General features: G+C 40.5%; 1 protein-coding gene across 1 annotated transcript; it reads left to right on the forward strand.

The window, feature by feature from the left end:
- Positions 1-8,288: 8,288 nt before the first annotated feature.
- krt94 (keratin 94) lies at positions 8,289-11,517 on the forward strand. The gene is made up of 8 exons (XM_020642804.3): positions 8,289-8,815; positions 9,180-9,262; positions 9,376-9,532; positions 9,655-9,816; positions 9,970-10,095; positions 10,733-10,953; positions 11,081-11,094; positions 11,205-11,517. The coding sequence occupies exons 1-8, from the start codon at positions 8,372-8,374 to the stop codon at positions 11,249-11,251; spliced, it is 1,254 nt and encodes a 417-aa protein (XP_020498460.2). The 5' UTR covers positions 8,289-8,371; the 3' UTR covers positions 11,252-11,517.
- Positions 11,518-17,345: the final 5,828 nt, after the last annotated feature.

A 17,345-nucleotide genomic window follows, 5' to 3' on the forward strand; every position in this document is an offset into this window, starting at 1 on the left:
CTTACAGTATCCATCAGACAGATTGTGTCATGGTTTAAGGCTCATAGTCCTCTTTATCCTTTAATCCTTTTTCTCTAAACTGTGATGATCTGATGTTGCCATAGCGTCTTTCTGCTGGGAAAGAAAGTTTGCTTCATCGGCAGCTTTGACTCTAACTTTTCACTGCTCTCCTGGGTGTGGTATGGTGATTCACTTCTGCCTCCTGCACAGACTACATGACCTAACTCCATGGTGAGCAGTTTTAACCGATGTCCATCACTAGATGGTGCACTTTAGTTACAACTGCCTACTCCCCAGCTCTGATGTCTGTTGCACAGTAAGGGTGTGGCTGTGCGATAATCTGTTACATTTCACAAGTCGGCCGAGGGATGAGCAAACCTTGATACATTTCTTTCTTCTTAAGCCTCGTTTCCAAACTGTGGGTGTGGATTTGCAACTTTACCATTATGTGACAAATTTAAACTTTTCAATATAGTAATTAAATTAATTGTTTCTAGCAAAGGTAAGTTTAGAATCAAAGCATTCTTGGGGTTGCATATAAAAAGTCAAGTAATATTTGTTTCACTCCTGTGTGCACAAAGGGTAACTTTAGAGCTTAATCAGTATAAATGGTCTGATTCACATGCCATCATCATGAAAATGTAACATTCCTCACTGTTAGGCTTTAATCAGTTTATAAGCAGTTTAATGGTCAAATAAAATGGAAGAACTGCAGAGGAGTTGAGTTACATAAACAGAAAGCAACTACTTAATGGACTTTAATTTATTCATGGTTTGCAAATTCACTTTTTATCAGAACTTTTTATTGATACTTCCTATTTCTGGCAAAAGCATCATTTGCTGGGAAAATGAACAACTTTAACACATCTTTATTAATTATGCTTTTATGAGCAAAGAAGGTCTGTCGCCTCCGGTTACAGTGGATGAATGTATATAACAGTGTCTGTATACACACAGCTGATGAGTCAATGTATAATGTGCAGGTGAATGTTTCACTTTATCCATGGAAACTGGTGACACAATGATAGAACACTAAATCAACTCCAATATGTCACCCTGTGTCACACCCTGTAACACACACACACACACACACACACACACACACACATACACACACACACACACACACACACACACACACACACACACACACAAACAGGAGTGATCCCATCTCCCACCACATGTTGCTGTGGATGTTACTGTTAAAACCAGTGCCTGCTGAATAGTTGAGCAGGATGTGATAATGCCTGTGCAGGGGTGTGGTACATTCAGCAGAGGTTCTGTGTGTCTTGTTGCTCCCCACAGGCTAAAATCTGTGATTCATCATGGTGCAAAGTCGCTCCTGCTGCTCTTTCTGTCCGACTGTAAGCAGGACATTTCTGCTGACAGCGAATACAATCTTTAAGTACTTTGATTTATGTTCAATTATTGCAGAGAGAAAAATTATTAACTGTCATGAAGCTCCGATGAAAGAAAAAATCAAGCAGAAACGTTAATTTAAATATGTGTGGGTGTAATGAAAGAAAGTGCTATCCTTGAAAGACCACATTATTTCTGCAAAAAGACAAAACAACATTTTTTTCCTCTTCTGTCTCAGGTCTTTTTGAGTGACTGGACTAATTATTTTTCTGTTATGTTACTTTTGTGAAAAGATTGTTCCACTGTACTGCTGTCACCCCAATGAGCCCTATATGGGGTGAACAGCTGACCACAATTTAACCCATTAAAACCAGTTCTTACAACTTAAAACACTCAAAAGGGATTTAGTTTAAGGACATACAACATATTTAAGTTACTGAATAAAGACCAACCTAATACTTAAATAGACAAAAACACAACAAAACAAAAAATCCCTGCCAACTTCTATATAAAGCCAAATCTGCTTCACCAAATGAAAATCTGTTCAAAGATTGTAGGTCATCCACTTCTTAAACTCTATGAATCATCCTACACTAAAACCCCAACCAGTTTGTAAACATCGAAAAAATTATTACCATCAAACTGAAGGTACAAGGTTCCACATTTTAAAGGGATAGGACAGAGACACTCTGTGTACACTAGTCAATGCTCAGATCAAATATAAGGATGTCCTAAAAAAGGGTTGTTGTAAATGCTAAATGGAAAGAGCTTTTTACACCCCAGATCACACCTTCCCCATACCCTCTGTGATTTTTATGTTTGGTCAAATGTGCGTATCTTTTTAACTTGCATTTGAGTTTTGTTTTTCCTTGGGGTAATAATGGCTATGATGTGATGCAAGTACAATTTCAGACATTAACAATAAAGTAAGATCATCATCTCTTGACACAGGGTGTGCGCATTACTTTTTACTCAAAGTCATAAACTTTGGAACTGATTTACAGACACACTCATCGAGAGTCGAGACAAACCCTTTATTACTGGCTCAGACAAATTTACACAATCACGGAGGTCCGTCCTATAGTTACCTGCTCTGCCATGTTTCTCAAAATGCGGTGCAGCTCAGCGGTTACTTACCAATACAGCTCTATCTGGGCCTCTTTGTAAAGAGGCAGGACAAAAAGCTGACTCACAAAGGAACATAAAACCAAACTCTATTTTCATCTTACATTGTAATTTTATTATTATTTCATGAACATGTACAAGTTGTTCTCGGAGGTAAACATTCAGGAGCAATATGTAAGAAATGTACTGAATTAAACCATAAAATGACCGTAATATATCATCAGGCATTAGGAAACATGCTCTGTTGAAATGCTGGCTTCTCTGACAAACACAGCAGACAGTATGTCCTCCTGCTAGGTTTTGATTCTGGTCCTGAATGGTCTGTTTTTGTTTCGAACCAGAATGGACGCCCCTCTGTTTGACAGGCAAATGGCAAACCAAAAGGTGTTGCAGTGATTGAACCAGGCAAGCAAACTGGTCCAGATATAAATTATTCTACCCGACCTAAAAAGGCTCTTTCTTTTTCTAATAAGCTCCAAGAGCAGAAATGTGGTAAAACTAGGATAAAAACTGTTAAAACCCTCCCCCTTTTTTTTATTCATTATGAACTATTTCAGTTCCTAGAACCCTGTTTAGAGGAACCTTTTTAGCTCCTGCTTCAGAGTAGGTACCACGGTTCTGCGAATGCAGACAGAAGAAAGTTCCCATGGTGTAGCACTCAGGGAACTCCCTAGTGGATAGTTGATCTTCAAAAAGTCCCCAGAACATTTTGGCCAGAAACACCTATTGGCGTCTTGTTTTATTTATCTTTCGTTGAGGCTCAAGCAAAGTGCTGGGGCTTATTGTAATTAATTTGTTTACATGAATTTAGTCATAAAGAAGTATTTAACACATTGAATGTAGACCTGATGAGGGTGCTGGAAGGGAAAGGGGAAAGAAGTAGTTAAAACTCATTAAAATTGTGTCAACCTTGATAGTTTTTGATAAAAACAGTCTTGATTAAAGTAGAGGACTGATCTAACCGATTTTGAACCCTAAACCCCCACACTGCTACCATGGCTACCAAGCTCATTACTTTGATATTGTTGGCAGAAGCATGAGAGCCACATGTTCCAGCAGCAGTGAACAATAACAAATGAAACCAAAACAATGAACAGAGATCTGATGATGTGCATCTTGCCATGACAGGATGTAATCACTTTTCACAGGGGAAGTATACCAGTTTGCATAGATGTGAGAATGCCGGCTACCTTCAATTCCCACTGCACAAAGAAACCAAATAGCAAAGAAACCGTACTCGACTGTAATCAGGTGCAGGAATCCAGACCATCCAGACCTCAAGACAATAGACCAGATTCAAGCATGAGTAGTGACATCTACACTCTGATATCCTTTTTGTTGCCATGCAGCAAACAAACAGTGGATTATTTTGACGCTGTTTTGGGACTATGGTTACTTTAAGATGAAAGGCTTAATTGAAGAAACAGAGCAGACTTCCGGTTATGTATTTTTGCATTGAATAGAACCAGTCCTCTGTTCTTTAGAGGTAAAGAAGGAAACTCAGGTCATAATGGATGACATATTAAAATGTTACTGCTGGAGTTTATACCCCTGTAAAAGTTTAGCATCAGACTACTAAACGGTGCCAGTCTGCTAGCCCAAAACAAATATAAATCACTAATTTGACAGAGTTATAATCAAGAACTATCTAATCAGGAGTTTAAATGTCATAGAAGTGCAGAGCCACTGATATGATATCAAGCCTCTACATGATGAAACAATAAATCAATAAACACAATGGAAGATAAAAAAAAAAAGATGCGTCTAATCTTAAGAGTTGATTGATCATTAGTGCTCCTACTGTGTAGAAGAGTCCAACAAAGGACACGTTGATAGGATTAAGGTTTCTTCAAAGGTTTGCTGTTTGTCTTCCTGGGACTATCTGTTTAAGGAAATAATCACTTCAAATAAAAACCTGCTGAGCTTCATATCTTACAGAACATTAACATGGGTTTGAGCTTTCATGAGACTCTTTAAAAACAGTCATGACATGTCTCATTTATTCCCCATGTCAGTACAGAACAAGATGCATTGACACTGAAAATAAGAAAGATGAAAAAGGGACTTTTGTTTTGTAAGATTGTAGAAGAGATTTCAGGCTGCATGTGCATGACTCATGCTGGTTTGAGTGAAAACTCCCACAATGGGCTCTAGGGCATGTAGACATGAACTAATCCCCTTTGATATAAAGCTTATGTGATGTAGTCATTTAATGTTTTCCTACTGTATACATAGCTTTGTTTCAGCAAACAGGCTTACCATCAAGGTTATTTCCTGTTTCTCTGTGCCTGTGCCAATTAGCTACTTTTTCAGTTGCAGTGTAAGGAGGTCTCAACTGAGAAAGGTTCCTTAAAATGGCAATGAATCCAGTGAATCAATGATTGGATTGTGCTTTTAATCAGCACCTGAGCAGTCCTTCTGTATTGCATGACACACAGTTAACTTACCTGTATTTTAACATCTAGATTACCCAGAACCTTTCTGCACACATCAGACACTAAGCAGCACCTCCCAGGGTTTGTTCCTCTAGCTCTGAGTGGGAGATTTTTCTTGTTCTCAGAAAGGGTCTTAGTTTGGAGGAGGCATATTTCAGCCTCTGTTGTTATTATGTGAGTGTGCTGACAGGCCCACTGAGAATACATAACAGCCGTTAAGGGATAAACAAATAAACTTGACTTGACTTGTTTGTACCTCCAATAAAGACAAGAGCAACCTAGGACACCCATATGTTTAGATTGTTTCAACTCCCCAAACCAAAAAAGCTAATTTAACAAAGATCAGTGAGGGTCGACAATAATACGAAAGGAATGAGCCAAAAATAGTGTAGTAGTCTATAGCCTACTTGGGTCAGTATTGGCATATGGCCGTTCATCATGGCTGACCATGCAACAAATCTACACTTTGCTAGAGAAGTGTTGTTAAATTCGATTGGGTGAGAAGCACAAACAGAATCCAGTAGTCTGAACTGTTGTCGTCAACCTACTCTCGTATGGCTATTGACTAGAACTGTAATGAGCATGTGCAAAAAGTATCCGTGTTCAGAGGTTCTTCATTTTGCCAGTTAACAGGATGATGGAGACTGTGCAAAAGTTTGCAAAATGCAACCTGTTTTCAAAATGTAGTGTTTTCAGCCACCCAGAACGCAGCTGTCATGTACAGCTGTAATCGTTCTTGTGGAAATGGGGCTTTAGATCAATGGTTCCCAACTTGTTTTACTGTCAGGACCCATCACCCCATCTTAGATGTACAGAAGTATTTTATTAAAAACTTTAATAACAGAATTTTACCTACACTGTAGAGCCAGATCAGTTCCCAGTGTTGAAAGAATGATCAATTCTATCAAAGTCAGTCTTAAATGCCATTGCAATAAATAGCCTACAAAATAAAATATAAAACTCATTAAAAATTGTATGAAATCAGTATGAAATAAAACATTATCAGACATTAGCTTTGCAAGTGTGATATGATAGCAAGGAAAAGCCTCAACACACCTCAATACATTTGTAAAACATATATTATAGCTCATTAGCTATGATCAAACATGAACTAGACAACCAATTCCTTTCTGACTGTTAGCTAGTAATGTAGGCCTATACGTGATACGTTTTGTTCAACACTGTAAAAAATTATTTAAGCATTTTGACCATTCCTTACCATCATTAATTACAGCAACACAAAAAGCCTAGAATGTGGCTTGACTGAAAGCTAACATTAGCTGTTGTACAAACTGTATGTAAAAAGCATGCATGTTATCGCGTATGGGGTTGCCACAAGGAGCAATTTCCTACCAGATATTCACTAGCCCAAATTTACATGCCAGTCCGTAACATGGAACATATAAAAAACATGTAGTCCAACGGAATGACAACATCAACAAACGAGCGGAGAACAACATACTGGCGAACAGAAAACGCAATGCAGACATTTAATAACGTGAACTGAGATCGTAGTGGTCGTGTGAAGACAATCTTTACACCGTGCAGCAGTCACAGAATATAAACGTCACTCTCCCTCATAGTGGCTCGAGCTGAATTCTCTGGGGAATATCCTGCAGCGTTCTCACATCAGCCCACTTGGACTTGCTGCGGAAAAAATACTAGGGGTCTGGCAGGAGAAACTCCGGGTGAAGTCTGAGTCTGAAAAATTTGGGTGTTGGCGTCCACATATACAGCTCCTCCAGGAAATATCCTGAGTTTTTCAGGAGATTTCTGCAAGTGGGAAAGCCCAACAAAGAGTAAAACATTTTACTGGCTCTTATGTGACATCATACAACAAAGAGTAAGGTCTTTTACCGGCTCTCTGGTAAAGTGTCTTGAGATAACATTTGTTGTGATTTAGCCCTATACAAATAAAGACTGATTGATTAATTGATATGGTGAAACAGCAGAAACAGCTCACGCAGCGTTCAGGAGGTAGCAGCCTGAAAATCTCTAAAGTTAATCAGTATGGTTCAGTAAACTAAATGTCAAAACACTTCACCATACAGAAACAGCTCTGTACCTTGTCCACAAGAGTCTGTGGTCAGAATTCTCATTTCTTTTGGTAGATTATGTAATGATGTAAGTACATACACACACACACACACACACACACACACACACACACACACACACACACACACACACACACACACACACACACACACACACACACAGAGAACATAAGAAGCATGATTCACTCCCTCCAACCAGGGGGTGACCCAGATGTGCCTCCTTGCCTCCCCCCAGCTGAGGGCAGATGTCACGAGCGCACGGAAACTGGCCAGAGCCCAACATTGAGATAAGGACACACACACACACACAGAAACACACATGCCTGCACAACCATCATCCCACACATTTGCCACACACACGAACAGAGAAACTCTTAAGAACAGGCCCACAACACAGGCCAAAACCAACAAAATGAACTCAGACTACATGGAAGCACGCACATACACACACGCGAACACACACACACAGGATACAAGACTAAAGGGGGATATGGAGTGTGATACTGGGAACAATGGGCTGTGAGAAATTTCCTTCAACTTAAAACATTGAAAACAATGTAGGTTTGTGGTTCAAGGTCTACACGCAGCTGCCAATCAATACTATCAACCACAGATTAATAAAGTAGTTGGTCCACAAAGTCCTTTGCCCATTATATTAAACAACAAATGTTTTTTAATTGTCAATATATCACTGCCTTGTGTCTGTTGTCAAATAAACTACTCTAAATATATAATGGTCCAAACATTTATTTTTCATAAAAAACATTCAGAAAACAAGTTTGTTTTACTTTAAGCATAAGAGGAATGTGAAATTAATAATAATGTAATAATAATAGGGAATTTCTCAAAAACAGCTCTGGTGAAATGGCCATATTATTTCCAGAGAGCTCAATGTGAATGTTGACACATGGCGGGACACTGCAACAATAACTACGCCTCCTATATTTACATTAGGATAAAAATTGTCTGGTGAGATCTAGACTAGACTTTCAGGTATTTATGAAAGCACAGAAGATACACACAAGCACAGAAGGACGCACAAGCACAGAAATGCACATTTGCTCAGCGAGAGGCCAGGGACCTCCAGAACCCATTACACATGAAGAAACACACTGACACACACATTCCATAACAGTTCCCTCACAGGAGTGGAAAGAAACCTAACTCTGGTCCTTAAAGGAAAACAAATGTAGGTTCTGCCAAGCCTGTTGCTGGATTGTAAAAGAGAACTCCCTCCCTCACTTCCTCCTCCCTCCTCTCAGCCACGCCCGCCCTAGGTCCAGCACTATATCAACAACCAGCCTCCCTCTATCAAACTCCACAGTCCTTCTACAGTCCACAGCTGTATAACGGTCCTCTCTCCTCGTGTCCTCTCTTCACCAGCAGTCAGGCATCATGTTTCACAGCCAGAGCATCTCCAGCGGTCCAATGATTACCAGGCAGAGCCGCAGCTACACATCCAGCGCTGCACCCCACAAGGCCCACAGCGTGTCTGGACTCAGTTTCAGCAGACAGGGCCAGCGCATCTCCTCTAGCCAAGCGCGCACTGTCTCCTCTGGGTTTGGAGGTGGCATGGGGTTTGGAGGTGGCATGGGGTTCGGCAGCGGCGGGTTTGACCTGTCCAACGCCCTGGACCAGAGCAACGTCAACATGAATGAGAAGGCCACCATGCAGAACCTGAACGATCGTCTGGCCTCCTATCTTGACAAGGTCCGCTCTCTAGAGTCGGCCAACTCCAAGCTGGAGGTGCAGATCAGAGAGTACTATGAGCAGAAGGGCCCGGCAGCTGAGAGGGACTACAGCAAATACTGGGCCATCATCAATGACCTGAAGGACAAGGTATAGTGTGCCAGCCTCGACTGTTTGAACACCTGACAAGTCAACTGTTTGCTGTTCTGTTAATGATTACCAAAGGAGGTTGTTAAAAGTTTATAACGTCACAGGCACTACTGTCTGCATGCTCCACTGTGTCACTGAATCCTTAGTCGTATGATGGACTAGTAATGATGATTGTAAAAGCTCAAAAGAAGCAAGAAACTATAAGTTTGTAGGGGGATTCTGTGCATGATAACTGACTAATAGCTGTAGTTTAGGAAGTATGAGGTTTTTGATGCTGCTGAAGAGCATTGCATGGTAACATATATATTGTGTGTGAATCATACTTTTACATACTGACCAATTAAGTTGTTCTTCTTCTCTAAAGATTGCCGCCGCCACCATCGGCAATGCCAACATCCTCCTCCAGATTGACAACTCCAAACTGGCTGCTGATGACTTCAAAATCAAGTGAGCTAGAGTCTTCATACTAATGTTGCCCCTACTCCTTGTTACAGTCAAATAAGTCTGCGAGGAGTTATAGATGTCTCATATCAGTGTTCTCAACTCTCCAAACTTAATAGATTCGATCATGAGCTGATGATGCGCCAGTCAGTTGAGGCTGACATTGCCAACTTGCGCCGTCTCCTGGATCAGACCACTTTGACCAAGGCCGACCTGGAGATGCAGATCGAGGGCCTGCAAGATGAGCTGGCCTACCTCAAGAAGAATCACGCAGAGGTGACAGACGCACATCCTCTCGCTTTAATGATTACTGTTCATTATGACAACAACAGAATGTTGAACGGTTTGAAACTCTGCAGGTTTCTTAACAATGATCTTTTCCAACTCGTTGCATATAGGAGCTGGCAGCCCTGCGCTCTCAGCTTACTGGCACAGTCAATGTGGAGGTGGACGCTGCACCCCAGCAGGACCTGAACAAAGTCTTGGAAGAGATCCGCGCCCAGTATGAGTCCATCACTGACAAACACCGTCGCGACCAGGAGGCCTGGTTTAATGATAAGGTAAACAGAGGCACTGTATCCCACACGTTGCAAATGACTGTTTACTCCCTCAAGAATCTACCTTGTAATTAAACATAATCTCATGTGAAACTGAGTTGAGCAATGACTATGACTTCTTCCTACTTCTTTCCCAACCTTTTTTTCTTGCTCTAGTCGGCAGTTTTGAGCAAGGAGGTCGCCATCAGCACAGAGGTAATCCAGACGTCCAAGACAGAGATCAACGACCTGAGGCGCACACTACAAGGCCTGGAGATTGAGCTGCAGTCTCAGCTCAGCATGGTGAGAAAAAAAAACCTAAAACCCCAACCATCTGTTCACATCTCACTGATCTTGCCTTATATGTGCAAAATTCCTGGATCCCTGTCTTGTCAGGGGAACTGGAGAAACAGACAGCGATAGAGGGCAAAAGAGCAAAAGGGAGGGTATGAGAAGGGGGCTTTACTGAAAGAACAGAGGGAGAGAAAGATAGGAGTGTTTGGAGCTGTGGTGACGGGAGGGAAGGGCTGCTGCTGAAGAAAACTTTTCACAGACATCTGCTCTAACTCTGGAAATCATAAAAGAGAGCTTGAAGAAAGCTGAAGGAATGCAAAACTGGATGGCCCACCCTGTATTATCTGTGCCCAGCTGTAGAAAATCATTTACACTCCCTGTAAGACCTGCACTCTGATCTGCTGCTAAAACACACATGGATTAAAAATCCTATACATACACCTCTGCCTATTATTCCTCTAAAAAGGAGAGGACAATGCTGTACAAACACAGACATTCTTTATGTTTGATCAAAATAATCCAGGGTGTGGTTGGTGGTTGCAGACTATAGCTTTTAATTGTCCGAAGTCAGCTTGTTTGCAATAATGAACAGCTCAGTATGTACTTTGCAACAACTTGTGCTCCATTTTATTCCACTCTGAAACAGAAAGGGGCTCTGGAGAACACACTGGCAGAGACAGATGCTCGTTACGGCGCTATGCTATCCGGTTACCAAAACACAATTAACATGCTTGAATCAGAACTCGCCAACGTGCGTGCAAGCATCGAGCAACAGGGCCAGGACTACAGGATGCTGCTGGACATCAAGACCAGGCTGGAGCAGGAGATCGCAACCTACAGGAGGCTGCTGGACACAGAGGAGTCCAGGTAATCACACTCATACAGGAGCATGGACTTTATGACCATTTAGACCAAAAATGCACAAATGTATTTTAAAGATAAAGCCCACATGACTTATTGTCCTCTTCATTTCTCTTCTTTCTCCCTATTCCAGACCAATTGGTGGAGGTAAGTCACATCATTTTTGACATAACATAACATGACATAACAACAGTGCAGTCAGTGTAATGAAGGCTTAAAGCATTCCCATCATGGTTTGTTTCTCTGTTTTTTAACAGGGGGCTCAAAAACCACAGTCACAACCACTGTGCGCAGCTCAAGCTAGGAGTTCCAGCTGGCAGGACAAGCTGTTCTCAGACACACACGCGCACACACACACACACACACACACACACACACACACATTTTGATGAAGAAAAGCTGTTACAAGAGATGACTGAAACTGTACTGAAAAGACTGAGACAAGTTGAAAGTGAAGCCTGTTTGAAGTAAAGTAAGAAACAGCATTTGCAATGAAGAAGAAATGTCTGACATTCTGTGTGTGTGTGCGTGTTTGACCTGTCTGAAAAATAAAAAGGCTGGTGAATAAAACTTGTGTTACTCTGTTACTTTACTGGTCTAGCAGAAAAAAACAGAGGGTCTAAATCTTTTTCAATAACATCCCCTCTGTTTATACAATCGTCATGGCAACTGCATTACATTTTGGGAGGTGGGACGCAGAGTGACGGAAATCTGTGTTACATAACAGGGCTGTTGTCAGGAAAGGGTGAACAATGGTTAACAGGCCCAGCATGGAAAGCTTTAGGAGTAAGAGCGCCTCTGAAAGCTACGTTAAACTTCATGCTCATAGAACTCAAACAAAGCGAGAAAACTTGAAGGAAAGTGCAAGTTCTGTGAACACATAAAGTGAATGACCATAGAGGTTTTCTCAAACAAGACACACCCAAATGGTTGACTAATCTTTGCCCTTGAGGCTTTCAACACAGTGCTACATGAAGCCTGTCTAGCCCCTGTCACCTAGTAATAAGAAACACACGGCTCAGGGTAGAAATACTGAGTGGGTATGCAAACACTGACTAACTGAACAAAGAGAGTCATTGTGGAAACAGATGCTATCAGGTCGCATTTTGACCTCATCTAGATTGATGGCAAACGTCCAATGAACACTTATGATTAAGTGTCATAAAGGGTGGAGCTCCTCTTTCTCCCTCATGCTGGTGACCCAATGCATGATTCGTGTGAAAGTAGCAGGAGTGTGTGGGAGATAGAGATGCAGAGAGAGAGAGAGAGAGAGAGAGAGAGAGAGCTGTTGCACTCTGTACAGGTCAGCAGCTTCAGCTGAAGCTACAGCTTCAAAATGACAGTGAAATCCTGTTAAGAGTTCATCATTCTCAAATGATGGTGTAATGTTAGTTTTGGAGAAGAGCGATTATAGAGGGGATCAAATTTCACGATCCAGTCCCCTCAAAGAAGCTTTACTCACCCATATTTGGACGGACATCTTGCACAGCAATGTCTCCTCCACACTGTTATTATGATAGTTTATGACAAAGCCTTTCCACTTGAGCTTGTTAAAGACCATGAAAAGAAAAAATCATGAGCAGAGGTCATAAAAAGATATTACCCTAACACCAGAACAAATCCCTGTTTAACTATTTTGGTTCATTAAGAGCGAACTGTGCAAAGAAGTTGAACTTCTTCTTACGAGCAGAAATAAGCCAAACTTTGATGGATTAACTGTATTCGTATATATTTTTCATGCATGTATTTTCCCAAGTTTAGAGCATTATGTGTCCCTTTTTTTATCACTTTCACATGATTGTTCAGAAAAAAGAAACGTGAAAATGCAAAAGGACATCTACACGGACAGGAATCTTCATTAAGACAGAATAAATCCTTCTTAAATCGTAACCAGTATGGGGGGCACAACAAATTCCATTGGAATTCATTTAACAGTGCAGAAGAGGATTAGGGCCACAGTTTTTTTGTAGTTCAGACTTCTTTTCTCCTTTAGGAATTCTGCATTTAAAGTCGGAATTCTTTGGCCTGTTGCACCACTTACTGTATGTGTAAGTTCTGTTGTAAGTTTCTGTGCAAAGTCCACACTGAAATGTACCCTGAAAGTAGATAATTTATAGCTCACATTGTGTCATTGTTTGGTTTCACCACAGGCACATTGGGTTCATTTTAAGTAGTCGAGCTTAACATGCAAACTTCCTAAAGATTGTCAGAGAAATTACGTTTAACTTCATGTGACCAATCAGTGAAAAGCATTTTTCCTCATGCAGTGTTGTCACATTGTTGCCTTTCGTGCGCAACAGTCGACTGAAAATAACTTCAAGAGTCAGAACGTTTAATTTCAGTGGCATCAATCCTCTTCTGTACGAAATGATATACTGGGAAGATAGGAAGTATTTACCAAACAGATACCCACTTTCCTCTGATGTCATGGTCATTTTGGGTTTTATTATATAGTCATAAGGAGTCTGACAATTATCACTTTACCATATAGATTAGCATCTGAAAAGACAAATGCAAAACACGCCAGAGGGACATGAACCCACATTTAAAGGTACAGAAGCATACAATAACTCATTAGCACTATTTGGCAGCAGCTAAATATCATCATCTCAATCTATTTATTGTCAAGTAAGTATGTTGTGGTCAAACAGAAGCTGAAGCTCATAATTAAAGGAGCGCGTGGTGAACTTTTTAGAGGCATCAGGGCGGCTAGTTTCCTTTAATCTTAATAGACATGTTAGTAATAAAATTTATACTTTGTTGTTGATTTTTAAACCACTACCTGGAGGTATGAGCCATTTGATTAGCTTCAATTAGCCCCGGTTCCTCTAGGCATTATAATAAACTGTCATCATAAATCAATTGACTGTGAGGAAATTGTGGTTAAAGATGGATTAAACAGATACAGGGTGTAGGGGAAGACAAACAAGAAAATCAAGAAATCTGATACTGAGTAGTACTTAAGCTATTATCTACAGCATGAATAGGTCTGCTGTCTGCACGCTGTCGCTCAAAGGAGTATGAGAGGAAGCGGTGCCAAGTTGCCAACAGTCATTTGCCTATTTTGTCTCTGTCTTGGTTGTTTGCCATCTTCGGCTAGCCTGAAGCTAGCAGACTCAGATCCCAGAGAAAAAGAAGATGTTACTCACTGATGTCATGAAATACTTGACTTAGGTCAGGACATTTCAGTTCATTAAATGAAACTAAAGGATGAGAACATGAAAGGCAGAGTTGTTTTGATACTCGATTGTTGAAACTGTTTCCCACACTCCACTTGTCAATCAGCTACATGTCTCCAACTAACTTTCGGTCAACCTACAAGCAAAGTGATGGAGCTAAGGGCCTTAAGCCTCCTGGGAAACAACTACAACAAGCCCGCCCTTCAGATCAGCCATGCCCCTTATTTTGTCTTCGTAATGAAATCAAAACAAGTTATAAAAAATAAAAATACACACCCTGTACAGTGTGTACCATCACAGACATCAGACATTCCGACTGTTCATTTTGTACCAGGAGGCTGTGAACATGTTTATCTATGCTGTAAAAAATGACATTTAATGAGGGGTGTGTATTGGACTTCTTCGTCCTTTGGAACCAGCCTCAAGTGAACACTTGAGGTACTGCAGTTTTTTGCACTTCTGAATTGGCTTCATTATTCAACACCAGAGGTACCCACTTGGTATTCATCTGATTCTGTAAAAGTGTACATCTATTTTTTATAAACTGCTTCTTTACAGGCTTGATCCAATTGGACCTTTTGACTATTTTACATCAGGAATGTTAAAAGTCTTATCAGATAAATTGACTTCAGTGTGGGCCTGCTGTGTTTCCAAGTGCAATTTTATAATCAGATTTCATATCAGTGAAATGTTTGGTTAAGCATTACTCATATCTGCAAAAGTTTAACTGGAGGCTGACGCCCATATCAGCAGGAATGCCTGATGTCTCAGGGTCAAAAAGTCCATTAAAGAGGCTGGGGAGAGAGGGAGCATTCTTCCCTCTATTCTGGAGCCGTGCTAGGTTTTACACTCAAGCTGAGAGGAATGCCTAACCTCTTTGCTAAAGGTCTCTGTGCGCTGTATGGCATCAGACCTTACTGTGAAAGTTTTCAAACTGTGCCCAAGCTGCAGCGAGGCATTTGAGAGGTAGAGAGTGGAACAAGACCAAATACACTTCAGGGGCTGACAGGCCTGGCCAAGCATGAGATAGATGTGATTTTTTCATCCATTAGCATGGCTATGAGATTGGTCCTCCTGTGCAAGCAAGCACAATTGCCTTTAACAGCATTAAAACATATTGACAATGAGTATAGTATTCTTTGCAGTGTAGGACAGCTCAGAGGTGGGGGTATAACTTGTAGGGCTGGTTTGAGATATAACACCCATACATACAGTTAGAAGAGCCTGCAGACCAGGACGGATTACTACAGCTTAGCAGCAGTATGCATGCTATTATGAAAGAATAAGCTTATACAAAGAATAGGTTTGATCCTGTTGCATTTTTCCTTATTGACTCTTAAAGTGACAACATCCACTAATGCAGCTTCCCATGGGCTGGGTGGATGTGTCACAGTATTCAGTGTGTGTCTAAAGAAATACATTCTGTTTCAATCTCCATTAAGAAACACACAAATCAGAGAACGGCCATGCAGGGAGAGCACACCGATCAGAACCACTCAGAGGCACAGTGAGGCACATTTTCCCTGCAAATCTGCTACGGCCTATAAACCTGCAGTTTGACTGTGCTTTTCCAAGTCCACAAAGCTTATGTAAAGGTTCCTAAGAGGCTCACAATATTTTTTTTTATTTCTAACAAAGGTGCATTGATTGTAGCAGTAATAAAATAAAGCAGTAGTAATTAACGTGGCATTCTGATTATGGATGTCAGGAAAGGAAATACCCACAAAAGCATCAAAATATAAAAGTGATTAATAAAATCTAGGCAACTACAAATTAAAAAGAAAAGGAAAGGAAAGTACAGCGATGTGTGTTTTGGCCCTGAACAACATCCTTCAGGTTACCAGCTCTCAACATTCAGGTCAGTTTGGCTACAGACTTTAACGGACAACTCCCTTTTCCTACGAATACGGCAAGACTGCCTCCAAAAGCTGTTAGCACATATAGTTGACATAACTTTTAAAAGATCTAATGAGAAAGACATTCTCTGCACATTGTGAAAGCCAAAACTACACAGACAATGCGGACGGTTTCAGACTCAGTTTATTATTTAATCAATTCACACAAACTTTGTGGATGTGTTGCTTTAATGAAATCAATCGAGCAAAGATGTTTAAAACAGCTTTATTGAGAACATTTGTTTTATTTGTTTAAATCCTTTGTACCACAATCATAACAACAAAGGATTAATTGATTCAAACCCATAAGTAAGAGAGAGATCAATCTTTAGTAATGCTAGCAGCTCCAACAATGACTGCAGTACCTCTCAAGGAGTGAACTAAGAAGTACAAATAAGCACATCTGATGTTAATTTGCCCTAAAAGGCTTTCTTCTTTCACTCTGTTCTTTAGAAATACTCACTGTCCAAGATGCAATCCAAGCCCTCTGTTTTATGGTGTCATGCTGTATTCTTGGTCGGTTTAACCTTTTAAAGATTAAATACTTAAAATATACTCAGTGATGCCTTATGAAGCTATGAAAGCCATCCTGTTGGACTTATACTTCAATACAATACTGACATCTAGAGGGAGGGAGTAGTAATGACCGGCAGAATAAACAAACCCTGCAAGTACACAGAAAACAGTATTCTTTCTCTGTTCAGTTTTTTTATGGGTGACACAAATATATTTACTTGAGACTAAATCATAACTTAGGGTTATTACATCCTAGTTGTGCAAAACATTTCAGTTACTGATAAATAACTGTCTTCCATGTCTGTCCAGACATTTAAAATACAACCCCATTTGGACATTGTGCAAAAAGCAAACACAAACAATGTGATGATTTGTAAAACATTGAGAACTCATACTTAATTAAAAATAGCAAAAAGACTGCATATCAAATGTTGACTGACTATGTATTTGTAAAACTATACGCCCAGTTTGAATTTGATGCCACCAACATGTTGGGACAGGGTCATGTTCACCACTCTGTTGCATCTCTTTTTTTCCCTTCTAATATTAATAAGGAGACATTTCTGTAACTCTTAAAGTGGATTCTTTCTCCCTCTTGATTATTGTAGGACTAGTTGTCCAACAGTTCAGGGTCTCCTTTGTCTCATTTTAAGCTTCATAAAGCTCCAAAAATGCTCAGTGGATGACAAAATGGGATTACAGGCAGGCCAGTTCATCACCCAGACTCCTTCTCTTACTGCTGTAATACGAGCAGAACGTTGTTTGGCATTGTCCTGATGAAAGGAGCAAGGCCACTTGAAAAATAAGT

This window comes from Labrus bergylta, chromosome 1 (genome assembly GCF_963930695.1).
Source record: "Labrus bergylta chromosome 1, fLabBer1.1, whole genome shotgun sequence".
Classification (NCBI taxonomy): Eukaryota; Metazoa; Chordata; class Actinopteri; order Labriformes; family Labridae; genus Labrus; species Labrus bergylta.

What these genes read in the sequence shown, in the direction of transcription:
- krt94 (XM_020642804.3), top strand. Translation starts at nt 8,372, where the DNA reads ATGTTTCACAGCCAGAGCATCTCCAGCGGTCCAATGATTACCAGGCAG. An exon ending in TCAATGACCTGAAGGACAAG is followed by an intron (nt 8,816 to 9,179) that starts GTATAGTGTGCC and finishes TCTTCTCTAAAG; the next exon opens with ATTGCCGCCGCCACCATCGG. An exon ending in TCAAGAAGAATCACGCAGAG is followed by an intron (nt 9,533 to 9,654) that starts GTGACAGACGCA and finishes CGTTGCATATAG; the next exon opens with GAGCTGGCAGCCCTGCGCTC.